Raw genomic sequence first — 16,335 nt, 5'->3', positions numbered from 1 at the left:
GTGGTTGTTGAGGGCTGTAAGGGAGGGGGAGGGGCAGCTTTTATTTCCCATAAACCTGCAAGTCCAGTCATCCAGGGGCAAGCCCACAGGCAACAGCTTCCAGCTACAAAGATACATGAGCTCAGAGCACTTAAGGCATCAAACAATGTGTGTGCTGTGTGTGCGTGTGTGTGTGTGTGTGTGTGTGTGTGTGTGTGTGTGTGTGTGTGTGTGTGTGTGTGTGCGTGAGTAAGTGTGTGTGTGAGAGTGTGTGTGAGTATGTGTGTGTACGCGTCTGGCCTTTCACTGCAGCTGCTTATGTGCAGGCGGCAATTGGTCCGATTCAATAAGAGGCCCATTAGCGGGTTGGAACGGGTTCATTCTCGGTTCAGTCTACTACAGCATTCAGCACACTCGCTCGGTGCACTCCTCTCTCTCCTCTCTTAACCTCTGAATTGATTCATCCCAGTGTAGAGTATTGCTAATTCACCTGTTATTGATCGTTTTTCCTTTTTTGTTTCATATTGCGGGTGTGGTGGTGTCTGAACTGGACATTGGGGAGCCAAACAAAAAGGAACTGATAAACTCCATACATCAGGTGTGCCGGTTTAGAAAAAAAACACACATTGAACCCAATATATAATAGAACCAAGTTTTTCATTATGGGAAGACTTCTTGAGTTGTACACAATTGTGTTAGTTTCTCTGTCGTTGCTTATTGTGGTGACCAATTGACAGGTTCTCCAAAAAGCGTAAACCTGTGGTTCTCAAAGTGGGGTCCGGGGACCCCCAGGGGGTCCTTGGGGAGGTTCCAGGGGGTCCGCCCAGCAAAAAAACATTAATATAGCGTCACAATCATTTTAACCACTTTATATCCATTTATACAGTATGTTGGCTATTAAAAAATAGCAGATCTACAAGCTCACAGCGCGACACTTCATGCCGCACTGCAAGCTTGTACATCTGCTATTTTTTAACATTTTAGAAAAATATCGAAAATGTTGAATGTTTTTTTTTTAACATAAATCTTCTCTTCTGGGTGTCCGTGGCACAAAGAAAATTCAGATGGGGGTCCGTGGCCAAATATGTATCAATTTGGGGGTCCTTGACACAAAAAAGTGTAGAGAAATACTGGAGTATATGATCGAGCGTTTTTAGCGTCGTATCAGAAACAATCTCATTGACCGGCTTTGAATGCTGTCAATGCATTGAATGGGACATTATCACGTTTTATCAGACCATTGGGTCATTGAATGGGTGAAGTAGGGCGTAATCAGGAGATAGTGACCTACCCGGAGACAGAGCAGCCCCCACAACATGATTTACCATTCTGTGCCTATCGGTACATACAGTGGCGTGCACAGACATTTTGAGGAGCAGGTGCTCAAGTAAAATGATACTAATAAATACCAAAAATAGCCGATCGATCTGCTATTTTTGGCTAAAGTTTTCCTCAGAAAAGGGATGCTAGGTTTCAAGTGATTATGGTAAAAAGAAAAATCATATCACATAAAGATTTGGCGGACCCCCTGTAGTAACTCTGAGGACCCCCTAGGGGTCCCGGACTCCCTGTTGAAGACCCCTGCTGTAAACTTTTATCTTTTTTTCAAAAGGGCACTTCTGGTCAAGAGGGCAAAGAAGGGCAGGTGCTCTAGCACCACCTAGAGTCTATCTGTGCACGTCCCTGGGTACATAACTCGGACGGCGCTGAGTAGGCTCAGGCGAACGTCGCAGCGTTCAGCACGGCAACTCGCTCGCTTTAGCTCGGTCGGTGGTGTCTCGCGTGGCTCCAGTTCGCTTGAGACTGGGTGCCTCCGACATGGTCCGAAACCAAAACTTTACTTTATATAAGTCATCTCCGTCGGTATGTCCTGATAACACCCAATGAATGGTCTGATAAATCGCGTAGGTCAGCATGTCCCTACTTCATCCATAAAATGGTCTGATAAAACGTGATAATGTCCCATTCAATGGAATTGATAGCATCCGAATCAGGTGTCTCATCTCAGATCGAGGTAAAAATCCACCAAAAAAAATGTATAGTGAAGATGTGGTGGAGTGAATGGAGCCTGCCGTGAGAGGACGACACGCAGAGTATACAGAAAGATGAGATTGTGAAGCGAAAAGGTGTCATTTGAAATGTTCGGCCACCAAAGGTGTATTTTAATAACATTTTGTGAGATTTCTATCCCGGTATCCAAAAAAACAGCACGTGACAACAGGCAAGAGCTGCACAATGAGGCTGACAAACTTGAAGAAAGGAATCTAAATATAAAACATCCACCTTGTTTGTGCAGGCAGTCGGGGGACTATTTTCTTGTAGAAATAATTCCTGTAATGAAACTGCTAATTGGGCTATTAGACATTTAGTTATCAATTTATAGAAGCAATAACCCACTCCCATACAGGCGTCATCATTTTTCACAAGTCTCCCAATTTCCGTCCGTCCGGACTAGGCTAAGTTCCAAAAAGTTCTTAATGAATATTGTCCTAATTTAGTTTGTGTGCGTGTGTGTTTGTATGTGTGTGTGTGTGTGTGTGTGCGCGCGTGTGTGTGTGTGTTCGTGCTGCCGTGCGCGTGTGTCAACATGTAAGTGTTTGACAGATTTATTAACCCATTAAGACCTGAGGCCGATCCCCAAAAAAGTCTTCTAAATCCTAACAGTGTTCTGAAAAACGTATGTCGCTACAGTACTATAATCGTTGATGTCGGGCAGAAACCAGCTAACTACACTTTGACGCTTTTGCATTTTTTTCCCATAAATCAGTGCTATTGAACACCCTTTACGTCTGTGTGTTGGTAAAAAAAATATTGAACCAATTAAAAGCATTAAAAAGCGACAAAACCAGCTAACTCCATTGGATCCGCAAACTTTCTGCTAAACCAGCTAACTCCACCAAAGGGGGGTGGAGTTAGCCAGTTAGCCAGGGGTGGAGTTAGCCTCCAATTTTAGTTATTTTTTTTTGCACATATCAGTGTCGCTCAAACTTCATGTCAAGGACCCCCAAAATGATATGTATTTGGCCGTGGACCCCCATCTCAAAACATTTTGTTCCAGTTTTTTCTTTTGATGATATCATCAAAAGAAAAAACGAAATTACCTACCTGGGCTCTATCTTGGAGGCTGACCTCTCTGGTGACAAAAATGCTGAAAAAACGATCAAAACGGTCCACAAAAAAACACGCTATTTGCGGAGTATTGATCGTAAAGTCAGTAAGAAGACTCTGAAGACTCTTGCAGTGGCCCTCATACAAGGTCATTATGATTATGCATGTACTTCGTGGTATGACAACACCTCCAAGGCCTTAAAAACAAGGCTCCAAACATCCCAAAACAAACTTGTAAGGCTACTTCTTGGCCTCAATTACAAAACCCATCTAACCCCTGATCATTTTGATAGGATTGGATGGCTTAGGGTTGCGGACAGAGTACAGCAACTTGCTATGGGCCTGGTCTTCAAGATATACCACAACATTGGGATCCCCCTGTATTTGTCAAAATACTTCCAAATTGTTAATGATGTCCATGATCACAATACCAGAGGCAGCTCCACAAACCTTGTCCAACCCTTTTTTGGCTCAACAAAGGGAAGTAACTCGTTCTCATGCTATTCATCAAAAATGTGGAACGCCCTACCAAAAGGAGTAAAGGAGTGTAAAACCCTACTCTCTTTCAAAACAGCCCTAAAGATACACCTTCAGGAGGCTGCAATTGGAAAATGGCCCCTGTCTAAGTCCTAACCTAACCTACCCCCCTACCCCCCGCCCTCTCTCCTTCTCCTTTTGTACATATTTCTCACTCTTCATACCAGTAACCTGTAAACTGATTGTATGACATTCTATAGTAGTTGTGTATATCTGTCTGTCTCTTATATGTCATCATGATTTGTGTGCGTGGGGAACTCATTTGAAACAAGCTCAGTGCTTTTATGAGTCTTCCAGTTTAGTAGACCTTGTATTGTGAATTTGTACTTCCATGTACTGTTGTTCTCATGTCTTACTAAATAAAGTACATCAATCAATCAATCAATCAGTGACCCCAATTAGCAAAGATTTGAGTTAAAAATGTTCCCCTAAAAAAAAAAAGAGCTCATAGCACGGCACGAAGTGACGCGCTATGAGCTTGTAGATCTGCTATTTTTGAATAGCCAAATAAATCTAAAATGACAGAGATGCTTTCCCGGTTTCAAGGGGTTAAGGTCTGTTTGCTTGGGGAGCTGTCAAATTGATTCCTTTTTATTCCCTCTGGCATCAAAACCTCATTGCCGACAGCCGTCTGAAGCTTCATTTATACGCCATCTTATGACAGGAGTATAAGCCAAAACAACAGCTTGCTTGTCGATCTGTTCCTTTTTTGGGGAAGGGACAGCAGTCAGATCTCGAATGTAATCATTTTAGGGGCAAGGTTATTATTGGCCTTTGGTGTTGGAACATTTTCTGAGGACACAAATGTCCAAATACCAGGCAGGACGGCCATCAAATAAAACAAGGTAGGGTAAGTGATTTTCTTTGGTTCAAATAAGTGTTAAATAGCTCTATATTCTCAGTACTCATTGCAATAGAGTGTTTGTTCAGTAACAGGAGTCTCCATGTCTCTCCATCTCGTTGTTCATAAGCAGAAAATACATTTTCAGGTCGGGATACCAATTTTATCCAATCAGGATAGAGACAACTCAGACAGGATACAAATTAAACAAGTGAAGTTGGAAGTGATATCACAAATAAATGAGCAGACAAAATTAAGCTGATAAATGGGTTGTCTGTCCTGATTGGCTGACATTTTGCCACCAACCTGACATTGTATTTTCTGTTTATTAAAGAGCTGGAGAGACGGTGAGACCCTGTAACACGGTTACTGAACAAACTATAGCAATGATTACTATCACAACATAGTGCTGTAACCTTTTTACAAAACCCTTTTTGTTTAACCAATTAATATCACTTACCCTACCTTTAATTCAACTGAGATTATTATTTTAAGTCAGTATAACTATGAGTGAAATAAATTAATACATAAAAATATGTTTATTTCACAAAATAATGTATTGGTATTCACAATAAAGAATACCTCAGGGCTGAGACCTCAGCCCTGGACTACCCAGAGTCACTGGACTTTGAAGACACGGATACAGAGATGGGGGAGGGAGCTAAGAATTCAAAATCTCAACTAAAGACTGGTGTCTAAAAACAAACAAACGTATCGACGAGGAAAGAGGCAGAGGAGAAAACGGTGGACTCAGCTGGGGCACGGGGGCGGGGCGGGGCACGGTGCCGGGCGGGGCACGGTGCCCCTCAGGGCATATCATTTCTTGAGGTGCCATAAGGCCAAACTTAAGGGGGCGTGGAGTCCATGGCCTTTACGGCCCCCATGAATATCCTGGCCCTGAGTGACATCGTCATCATGCGGTATATGGTCGGCAGAAACCTCTTATCTCCACATTTTAACTTTTTGTGTTTCTGTGTGCTAAATTAACTTTCTCACTGCCAGAGTATATACAACTAAATAAGGCCCTGACTGCCAGTGAGTTTTCGATGTTCTCACCTTTTCAAGTCGTCACAGAATATTTATCTCCAGTATGATCCATCCCCTGGTGGTTGCTAATCACTGAGGGTTTCACTGTGCTTACGCAAAACAAAACAAAAATGTCATCACAACCTCCCGTTCGCTTGTAGATCTGCTATTTTTGGCTAAAGTTCTTCTCAGAATAGGGATGCGAGGGTTCAAGCGGTTAATGGAAGAAGAACAAAAAAAATCCTTTCACACAAAGATTTGGTGGAGCCCCTGTAGTAACTCTGAGGACCCCCTAGGGGTCCCGGAGCCCCCTGTTGAAGACCTCTGCCCTACTCGATCATCCTACAGCATCACACGAAAACATCAAAAGATCCGCAAGCTCGAAAAACGCAGCGGGAAGCGACGCGTTTCGAGCTTATAGATCTGCTACTTTTGATCTTTTTGAATTTTTAATCCTCAAAAGTTTCCAGTTTTGGGACATATGAGGTTCCACCCGACAGAGATGACACTATAGATCAGACCTCCCTCCACTATAGAGCGAGAGACAGAGAGAGAGAGAGAGAGAGAGAGAGAGAGAGGAGATGCATGGAAAACTGGTGGGAATATTTGAATAATTATTCCTTCTCATCTTATCCAGAGTCGTTTGTGAATTTGTGATTAAAAACGAGCAGAATCCCTGACCCACGGTAAAAACAAAAAATACACAATCTATATCTGGCACATGTTCACGCCCTTGAAAAGGATAGAAATGTGTTTAAGCTTTGATCTCCATTGATCCTTTATGAAAGCATAATTTTCTTTTCACGATAAGCACATTTTTGTGCAGAAAGTAAAGACGCTGTTCTTTATCATCCCTTACCAACATTATGCCATTCTGCAAAACGCCCACAGACAGAGAGAGAGAGACAGACACAGAGAGAGTGACACACACACACACACACACACACACACACACACACACACACACACACACACACACACACACACACACACACACACACACACACACACACACACACACACACACACACACACACACACACACACACAGAGAGAGAGAAAGAGTGTGGAGATCAAGAGGAACAATGCTGACAGGACTGAAAGCCCCACAAAGTTCAAGATGCATTCCCTTCCCCTCGTCCTTGAAATGAAAATTACACACATCCACAGAGGGAATGAGCGGGTAATGAAATGGAGGCCGATAGAAGAGCTTATCAGTGTGTGTGTGTGTGTGTGTGTGTGTTCTGATAAACATCACCAGCGAGGGAACCAACAGTACGGTTAGTTATTTCTCTGCACAACGCTGATTCTATTACTGATCTTGTGAACCTGGGGGTCCACATCCACCCAGCAGAAGACCCTGGCCTTCACCAGGCAGAGATGAAGGAATCCACACACCCCGTCAGCAACAAAACAATGCAGTGTATGCGGTAAAATCCTTTTTTTTTTTACACTCTCAGGGTTAACCCATTAACTCATTCACTGCCACTGACGTAAAAAACATATTTTTTTCCAATTACCAAACCTGCCTCTGACGTAAAAAACGTAATTTTGCAAAATATTTTTTTAAAACAAGACCGTCACCGTCTTTCATCTCTCGCAGTGACACATTTCATTGTAGCACACCTGGATACGGAAATACGTCAAATCGAAGATTTTCGGTTCCGTCCGCTTCCTGTTTAGGTCCGCCTCTAAAATGGTATTTTCTCGGCTTTGCATTTCTCCGCCGCGGAATGCTGTTTGGCGACGCTGTTTTGAAACTGCTACTATTGCAAAATGGAATGTCGCCGATTGAAAATGTGTTCTCTGGGCCACTCACACAACTACCCTGTGTGTCTACAAACAGTTGAACACGCGATCATAAGCGATTTAGCGAGGTCTGTGGCGAGGTGAAAAAAGTAAGTGATTCGACCGTTCACATGGCGATACATGGTGTTTTTACACTGGGCTGGAGGAGAGAGACTCCGCCCGATCGGAATGTTTGTTGTTTGAGCGACGTGCACGACTCGCCTTTGTGCTTAGAAACGATTGCACTTGCGATCATAATGGCAAAAAAAAAAAGTGAATTTTATAAAGTTATAAAAAACACTAAATCGCTGGCAGTGGGAAAACACAGCCAGAAATAAGTCTGGCAGGGAATGAGTTAACACATTGAGTGCCAGAGGCCCGGATGTAAACAAAAGGTGTCTGGGCGATGGCCAAGGGTTTCGTCTAACGACTGGAACAATAACATTTCTACCGCGATCCCCCCTTGCAGAGTGATCGCCCGTCGAAAATGGCTTGTTTTGACCACAAAAAAAAAAGATATGGAGATATCCCTATCTCATATTTTGTGACAGTGAACCTTAGAAGCAAACATTTCAGTTACAAATGTTCGCTTAAAATAAATTATATTATATGTTACATTCAAAGGTTTGCAAACATTTTCACGATTTTTCAAAAATCGCAGTCACAGAGTCGTTTTCAGAAAGTTTACTGTACACACAATCGTTTCAAGAAATGTGTGTGTCCACACGAAACCACTGAAAACACCACACATCCAATGAAAACGCTGTAGTATATATGCCCGGCCTGTGGGTGGCGCTGTAAAGCTGTCACAAAGCACCAACAAGAGAGAAGAGTGAGATGTAAACACAAACAGCAGGTTGTATATGCTGTTCTCCATGTCCACTTGTTGCTGACGGTGGTAGTGTAGGGGCAGTACATGTTGCTGTAAAAACCCTATCGCGTTAAGTAGCTTCTGCAGCACGAACGCAACGCTGACGGGGGCCGCCATGTTTGTTGTTGTTGTTGGGTGGGGGGAAGGGGGGGGGGGTCGGCGCATGCGGGTTACGCGAGAGGTGTAGCTATGCCGTCATCGGTTCAGGAAAGATAAGTCTTTAGGTGTACACACGGAGACGCAAGGATGACGTCTTCAGAGTTATTCACTCTGGGACCCGGTTTCAAAAATTAGTGTATTCGCGCACCCAAAACGCCGGCTCCCTGTGGACGAAACGTCTAAATGATTAAAAACTTTTGCGGATACACCTAATACACGTGTGGACATGGCCTAAGTGTGTTCATAATTGTGATCGCCCTCTCAGAGACAATACAGTTACAACTGTTCCCCTGATTACAATGATTGTCTGCAGTCTTATTGTGATCATGAAGAGACATGCGGGTGTTTATATAATAGCTAGATTCTGGTTACATAAAAAATGTGATGTAACTTCAAAAACAAGTTTTCTTTACTGGAACTTTGGATTCATTCGAACCTGATAAAAGTAAACATCCCTACTGACATTGCAGCATGCAGGTGTCAAGGACTTTAACTGTATTCATTATTACATACAGTACACGGTATATAAGTTATATTAACACATAACCGCCCTGCAATATACCTCACTCAGATTCATGAATGGTCGCTGATTCTTGAGTCCTTGCAACATTAACCCATTAAAACCGGGAACGCATCGGTGTCTTTTTTAAGATTTCTTTGGCTATTCAAAAATAGCAGATCTACAAGCTCATAGCGTGGCACTGAGTGCCGTGCTATGAGCTTGTAGATCTGCAATTAAAAAAAAATCTTAAACATTTGTGCATAATCTTTGAATACATATATTTTTTTTAAACAACATTTTTGACTAAAATCTTTGCTTCTGGAGGTCGCTTTAAAAAATATATACATTCAAAAATGTGTACAAACTTTCAAGTTTTTTCAGAAATAGCAGATCTACAAGATCTCATAGGGCGGCACCGAGTGCCGCGCTATGAGCTTGTAGATCTGCTATTTTTGAATAGCCAAAGTATAAAATAATGGTTAAAGTGGTTAAAATCTAAAATGACGTTTTAATGGGTTAACCTCATGTACGCAATTGTCGTTCCCAGTGCAGCAGATTGAATTCATGCACAATAATATTTTTCAGGGGCTGCGGACAGCACACACGCACGATCGTGTTTGTGTCAGTGTGTGTGTGTGTGTGTGTGTGTGTGTGCGTGCTCTGTATTCGTGGGTTGTGTGTACTGACCTGACGGAGCCCCGACCCAAGCCAAGCCGAGCACGCCGTCGTCAAAGTCCCGGTCGGTGAACACGTAGGCCAGGCAGTAGTCGTCGTGGTTCTGCTCAGAGTTGAGCTCCAAAAACTTCTCCACGCCGATGTTGGCGAAGCGGAAAGGATTGGATTTGTCCTTCTCGTCCAGGGTCGTGTTGATCTGAAACGGAAGAGAGTTGGGAGCAGGGGTGAAAACTCAGAGGACTCATGCCATCGTCTCTGTGGGGTGGAACTGTTACTTTTCAGAATTCTTTAAAAAAAAAAAAACTTGTACAGTACGTCTATATTTCATCTTTTTGTATATTTTTGATATAATGATGCCGTTTAATACTTTCAGCCTCATCAGGCTTTTTTTTTTTTTTTAAACAAGATCACATTTGTTATTTATATTTTTGTTAACGCGAGAAAAATGGCGTCTATTACAGCATGCTAACTTTCCAGAAATAGAAAGCCTGCAGTTTAAAATAGCTTGGATTCCCCATCGATGATGTCACTGGTAGGCAGGGTTTCTGAACTGTCCACAGCCCTCCTCTGAGACACAGAGTGAGTTGCCAAAAATGGCGCAATGTTATAATGAGAGTCAGTGAGGACCCTTTATATGAAGATAGGTTGAAAATGGGTGAAGTCGTCCTTTAAGTGACTTTCTTTGCACTCTAGTTTGCACTTACCCTGTTTGTTGATGTCATTTACTCTCAGATTTTAACTGGATAAGAGCGTCTGCTACTGTAAATGCCTCAATTGTAAATTGTACAATGACATACAGTAGTATACTATAGCGTGTGCACAATGATGCCACAGTCTGAAATGTCTGTACTTTTGTTCAAGCTCTCACAAAACTATTGAAAACACCTTTTTGGCTTCCCTTTCGTCATCTTTTTGAGAGCGAACCAACCTGCAAAGTGTTTGGACTGTGAGACTGTGAGTCTTGGTGATTTGGATGTTGGCACCGGATGCCTTGAACGCAGCAACGTTTGAAACTTTTCACAAGACTCTTTCATAGCAGAGAGAAAGAGAGCGGTCTGAAACAGCTGCGTGGCCTGGCAAGGAACAAAGTCCTAACGAATGCTCACAAAGGAAACTGCTTTCTGAATGTCTGTCACCTCTTCAGACTACTGTCACGTACAAAATGCGACTTCCTGTCTGAGCAGCGAGGAAGATGAGTATTGAACAGGGGATGGTGAGAAAGAAAAAAGAAACTTGCTGCCAAGTCTACTGCTGCAGCAAGGTGTTTCCATTGATTTTGGCACGTGGCCACGCGTTGTTCCCAATTAAAAACAGCAGCCGGCAGTCATCTGAGCCTAAAGACTTGTTTCAACTCACTGGATTTCGGTTTTCAACGTGGGGGGGCAAATCGAAATAAATGAATAAAATACATATAAAATGTATTAACCCATTAAGACCTGAGGCCGATTCTACAAAATGTCTGCTAGATCTTAACTGTTTTTTTTAAAACATTTACGTTACTATATCAGTGGTTCTCAAACTTTTTCATGTCAAGGACCCAAACATGTATATGAATTTGGTCGCAGACCCCCATCTCGAAATGTTTTGTTCCAGGGACCCCCAGAAGCAAAGATTTGAGTTGAAGTGTTCACTTTTCGCTTTTTCAAAAATAGCAGATTTACAAGCTCGTAGCGCGGCACTCGGTGCCGCGCTACGAGCTTGTATATCTGCTATGTTTCAATAGCCAAAGTGTAAAATAATGCTTTTTAGCTCAAATCAAAAAATGACAGAGATACGTTCCAGGTCTTAATGGGTTAAAGCAGCACTATGTCACTTTTTTTAAATGAATAAAATGACATTTTGTCCAATCTGTATGGTAGAGTATGTTTATACAATTGGGGTGGTTGTATTTTGTCTCCCTGCTCTTCTATTGAGACATTTAGATGGTGTCAAAGGTCATGTCTCACCTAGACACAGGATCTGACACGACTTTTGACCTGAAGGTCGAGATTCACTTTATCCCCTGAGCAAGCAGGCATCAGGCTCTATTGGCTCAATGGTAAAACATTTCAGCACTTGCGCAGGAAACCGGGTTCAAATCCGGGGTAGAAGAGGAAAGTTACATAGTGCAGTTTGAATTCAAATTCAAGCTCAAATTCCAATTCATAAGATCATTGTGGCGGTTTGACCATTTCCAACCTGACGTTCCCGATTATGGTCACGTCATTATTGTCAAAAAACTTTTTTTTTAAAAACAATTCAAAAACATTTTCTTCATCTTCTTAACCCATTGATACCTGGAACGCATCTGTGTCACTTTAGATTTCTTTGGCTATTCAAAAATAGCAGATATAAAAGCTCATAGCGCGGCACCGAGTGCCGCGCTATGAGCTTGTAGATCTGCTATTTTTGAAAAATCGTGAAAATATTTTTAAAATCTTTTTTTCCGATTTTTTTTTTTAGGATTTAGATTTTTTTTAGACGCGGCCTCAGGTCTTAATGGGTTAAACCATTCAATCCGGGAACGCATCTCTGTCATTTTAGATTTCTTTGGCTATTAAAAAATAGCAGATATACAAGCTCCGAGCGCATCGCTTTGAGGTTGTAGATCTGCTATTTTTGAAAAATCATGAAAATTTGTGCAAATATTTGATTTTTTTTTTTTTTTTTTTTGCAGACATTTGTAACTCAAATCTTTGCTTCTGGGGGTATCTGGAACTAAATATTTTACAAAGGTTCGCTTTAAAAATATATATATTCCAAGATTTGCACAAATTTGCACAATTTTTGAATAGCCATAGACATCTTAATACGACACAGATGATGCTTTCCCGGTCTTAAAAGGTTTAAAATAGCAAAAACAGTAGAAATAGAAGCTCACTATGCTTCACGATGTGATGCGTTGTGAGCTTGTAGAATCATTTTCTTCCATTCTTTTAAAGCCATTGCAATAGGAGGAACTACTATGAATATGGCTATTTGGGTCCTGACTCCTTGGCATGGAAACAAAAGAACTGGTCATTAAAACAACCCACACCGAACTTAACCCACTCCTCATTCATGGTAAAACAGGTTGACACTTTCTCATGTCTGGGACTCACTTTGGACAATAGACTTTGATCAACACATTACGTCTATACGTCTATCCATGCACGTTCTCATCAACGACTAAATGTAATCCGTAAGTTAAGATTGTGGTCTGTTGCCCCTCACCTTCTGCTATTACTGTACAAAAGCATTTTTCAATCTGTTCTGTTGTTCCCCATGTTTCTTTCACTATTGTTGCATATATATATATATATATATATATATATATATATATATATATATATATATATTGCATGTCTAACAAAAAATAACTTTTCAGTATTACCCGGATTGCCTCCAAGATTATCGGACTTCCCACATCCACACTTTCTGATATGAACAATAAGGCCACACGTTTAGCACTCACAATAGCAAATGATAGCAAATGACACTTTGAAATGGTAAAAAGTTCCTTTTAGTAGAAGTTTTGTCCCTTCAGCCATTGCTGCATTAAAACAAACTGCCTCGCTGATGGGATGTGTTTTGTATATACAGGGGAGCTCATGTCTTGTCTTGATGTTATGTTATTATATGCTATGATGTTTTGTGCTATATGGCTATGTGTTTTTCTGTTGGAACAGACTGAAGATGAATATCCCTGAGGGGACAATAAAGACAATTATTATTATTATTATGGAGGGGTTTGTGACCCTGTGTTTTCCACTCACCCTGATCCTTTTCACCATGAAGCTGATGTTACGGATCCCCATGAAGTCTGTTGTCTGATAGATGGAGTCGATCGCCTTCACATGGCTGGAGATCTGCGGAGGAAAATATTGCTGTTATTATGCTCCGTTCACACTGCCCAGCGTGGCACAACAGGATTAGCTCCCAGTTTCTATGTAATGTGTCTACAGTATGTTAGGGGTATTTTTTTGTTTGTTTTACATTAACCACTTGAACGCATCTCTATTCTGAGGAGAACTTTAGCCAAAAATAGCCAATCTACAAGCTCACAACGCCTCGCAGTTACATCCAAGAGGTTTCGATGTCCATCGTGGACTACGGTTTATTTGGTTATGGCCGAGTCATGGTGACATGAGCGTGAGCATGAGGTCCGCCTGCCCACCAGACCGTCCAATTTTAATGTAATGCCCTCAACAAAAATCTCGAATCTCACATTAAATGTTGCTGGTACTGGTACAGTGTCTCACAATAACATTCTGAAACAAAGTAAGTCCATAACTGTCTGTGTGAGGCTGTCCTTATTTCACCCACCGGATGATTTAGTAAGGTAATCTGCTCTCCTAATTGGCCCCTGACACAGCTGCTGTCAGCCCGTTCTATATTGAACTGTTGGCCGTGGCGCTGCATGCAGTCAGCCAGCCAACAGAGTCCTGCAAAAGGCTGCACAACTGGCTGCATGGCTGCAAACCTAGAGAAACCACACTCTCTGACATCATTATGTCTGCTGTTTCTGTCATGTGAGCCTTTTGTTTTCTTTTTCTGCCCTTCGCATGATTCGGTTTGTAGCGAGGCAAACGACGCTAGTCAGAAATAATGCAAGTTGTATGCCTAATCTGTGATTTGTGAAACAGCAAGAAAGGAGCTGCCATACTAGCGCCCTGTTTCAGTTGGCACAATAGTTTAGTTTTTTCTCTTCTTTGTACCTTTTCATTTAATGAATTGCATTTTTTTTTTCATTTACTGGAACTTAAGTGTTTGTGTTTGTCTTGTGCGTTTGTTTGTCTTCTTTCAGACAACTTGAAGGGTTCCTTTATCACTGTTTATCCTTTTCTCTGAGCTGTGACAATCCTTCAATGAAAATTACGTTAAAATAAAACAGTAGGCACAATATGTAAAGTTATTGTTTAGGTATTATGGCTCTAAACCCTATGTTCCTGCTGTTCTACATACAGCCAACCGGTTGAAGAAATTGAACATTGAGACCATTAGGGTTTTATGGAAGACGCTTCTGAACAGGTATTCTGTTGTTAGTTTGACCTAATTTCAAATACTCCCTCTAATCTTATAATAAGTAATCATCGAAAATAGCAGATCTACAAGCTCACAACACGTTGCAGCGCGTCGCGTTGTGAGCTTGTCGATTTGCTATGTTATATATCGTCGGTGTCCAGCCGGGACCAGCTAACTCCATTTTCAGTTTTTTTTTTTTTTTCATAAATCAATGCTATTGAACCCCCTTTACATCTGTGTAAAGTTTTTTTTTATAATAACCTATGAAAAGTATTAAAAAGCGCCTCTGACGAAAACTCCCAACTCCATTGGATCCTCAAACTGTCCGTCAAAAACAAACAACTCCCCCCTCTTCTCATGCTCTCCACTTTAAAAAAACGTAATTCAGACTTTTTTTTTTACCAATTGTTAGATATAAATTTGGACAGTTTTCACTGTGTAATTTCAGCGTTAAACCAATATGCAGGATGTGACTGAATATCACTCATGTCAGACTGCATTCATGCTTTACCCTCCACCTTTAGCAGAGACTTTAAGTGAACAGTCATTTGCTCTCGGCTCTGGTCACCGTTTTGCGGGGTGTTTTCACCACGGTTCTCAAAGACGCATAGCCAGGGGGTCCGCGAAATAATTCACAGGTTTAAAAAAAAAAATAATAATATTTTTTGATAAAAAAATATTTTTTGATTATTTATTTATTTTTATGGGTGTGTGATATGAAATGTGAGTTTAACATAATCACAGTAATCCTTAATCATATTCCATCATATTCAAGGGCTTTTGCAGAGAAATGAGACAGACTCCACTCACTTTCAAATTAGAGCACTGCAGAGGGCAGGTGTGTGTGTCTGTTTCCAGCTGACGCTCGTTGACACTCGTTAATGTTATAGGTATCTGAGGCAATTATGCTTTTGCACTGTCAAATAGGCCGCCATCTAATCTAAGATTAGTGGGACTCATTCAAATGACCACCAGTGAGTCCCAGGACTAATTTAATTGAAAAACCACTGTATACATATTAGATTTATTAGATATTTATTAGATATTACATTGATTTTATAGCTATTTTATCTGATTAAATATGTGATGTTGTTACCTGACAATTAGTTGACTTTTGGTGAAAAGATATGGTACCGCAGGCCTATATCGGTATCGGTTGATATCGGAATCGGAAATTAAGAGTTGGACAATATCGGAATATCGGTTATTGGCAAAAAAGTCAATATCGAATATCCCTAACAATAAGTTTATTATTTTTAAATTGAAGAACTAAACTACTAAAAGTCACCAGACTGGTCATTTTACATGTCTGTTTTTATTAGGACTAAAGAAAGGTTCATTTTCTGAAGTCTGAACCATTAAGATCAGTTACTTGAAAACTGTGCTGTCAGGTTTTGCACAAAAGCAATTTGAATAAAATGACTATTGGCACATGATTTATATAGTAGTAGTGGTTTCTGGTTATGACTATGAAATGGGTCTGAATGATTTCGATTGACACGTTTTTTAATACAAATAGTACACTAAATGTACACATGTGGTTGTAAGTATGTGCTTATCGGTGCCGCGAGGGTGAGGGGGTACCTGGAAAAATGTCTCCCCTCCAAGGGGTACCTGGGCCAAAAAAGTTTGAGAACCCCTTTAGGCAACACACAACACACAACAGTGTAATAATAAAATGTTGATGGATAGGTAAATGCAACTGTGGTTGTTATTGTTAGTGCAGTAGGCTACAGATTTGATAGGCTACAGATTCTATTATTCATGAATGTAGTTTTTTTTTATATGCCATTTAGGGGTGTGCCGATACACTAATTTCACGAAACGATACGATACGATATTTGGCTCACAACTTCGATACGATTT

General features: G+C 41.1%; 1 protein-coding gene across 3 annotated transcripts in view; it reads right to left on the bottom strand.

The window, feature by feature from the left end:
- Window positions 1–16,335, bottom strand: part of LOC311050845 (disintegrin and metalloproteinase domain-containing protein 10-like) — a 162,024-nt gene that overhangs the window by 24,597 nt on the left and 121,092 nt on the right. For all 3 annotated transcript variants that reach the window (XM_084065015.1, XM_084065016.1, XM_084065017.1), the window contains exons 7-8: window positions 13,221–13,313; window positions 9,499–9,682 (exon numbers count right to left, since the gene is read on the bottom strand). In XM_084065015.1, coding sequence (XP_083921141.1) covers window positions 9,499–9,682; window positions 13,221–13,313 — 277 coding nt within the window. The remainder of the gene's footprint in view (window positions 1–9,498; window positions 9,683–13,220; window positions 13,314–16,335) is intronic.

The sequence above is a fragment of the Gymnoscopelus microlampas genome (assembly GCF_963454915.1).
Source record: "Gymnoscopelus microlampas genome assembly, chromosome: 1".
NCBI classification, from domain to species: domain Eukaryota; kingdom Metazoa; phylum Chordata; class Actinopteri; order Myctophiformes; family Myctophidae; genus Gymnoscopelus; species Gymnoscopelus microlampas.
This window is presented reverse-complemented; position numbering and strand designations above follow the sequence as displayed.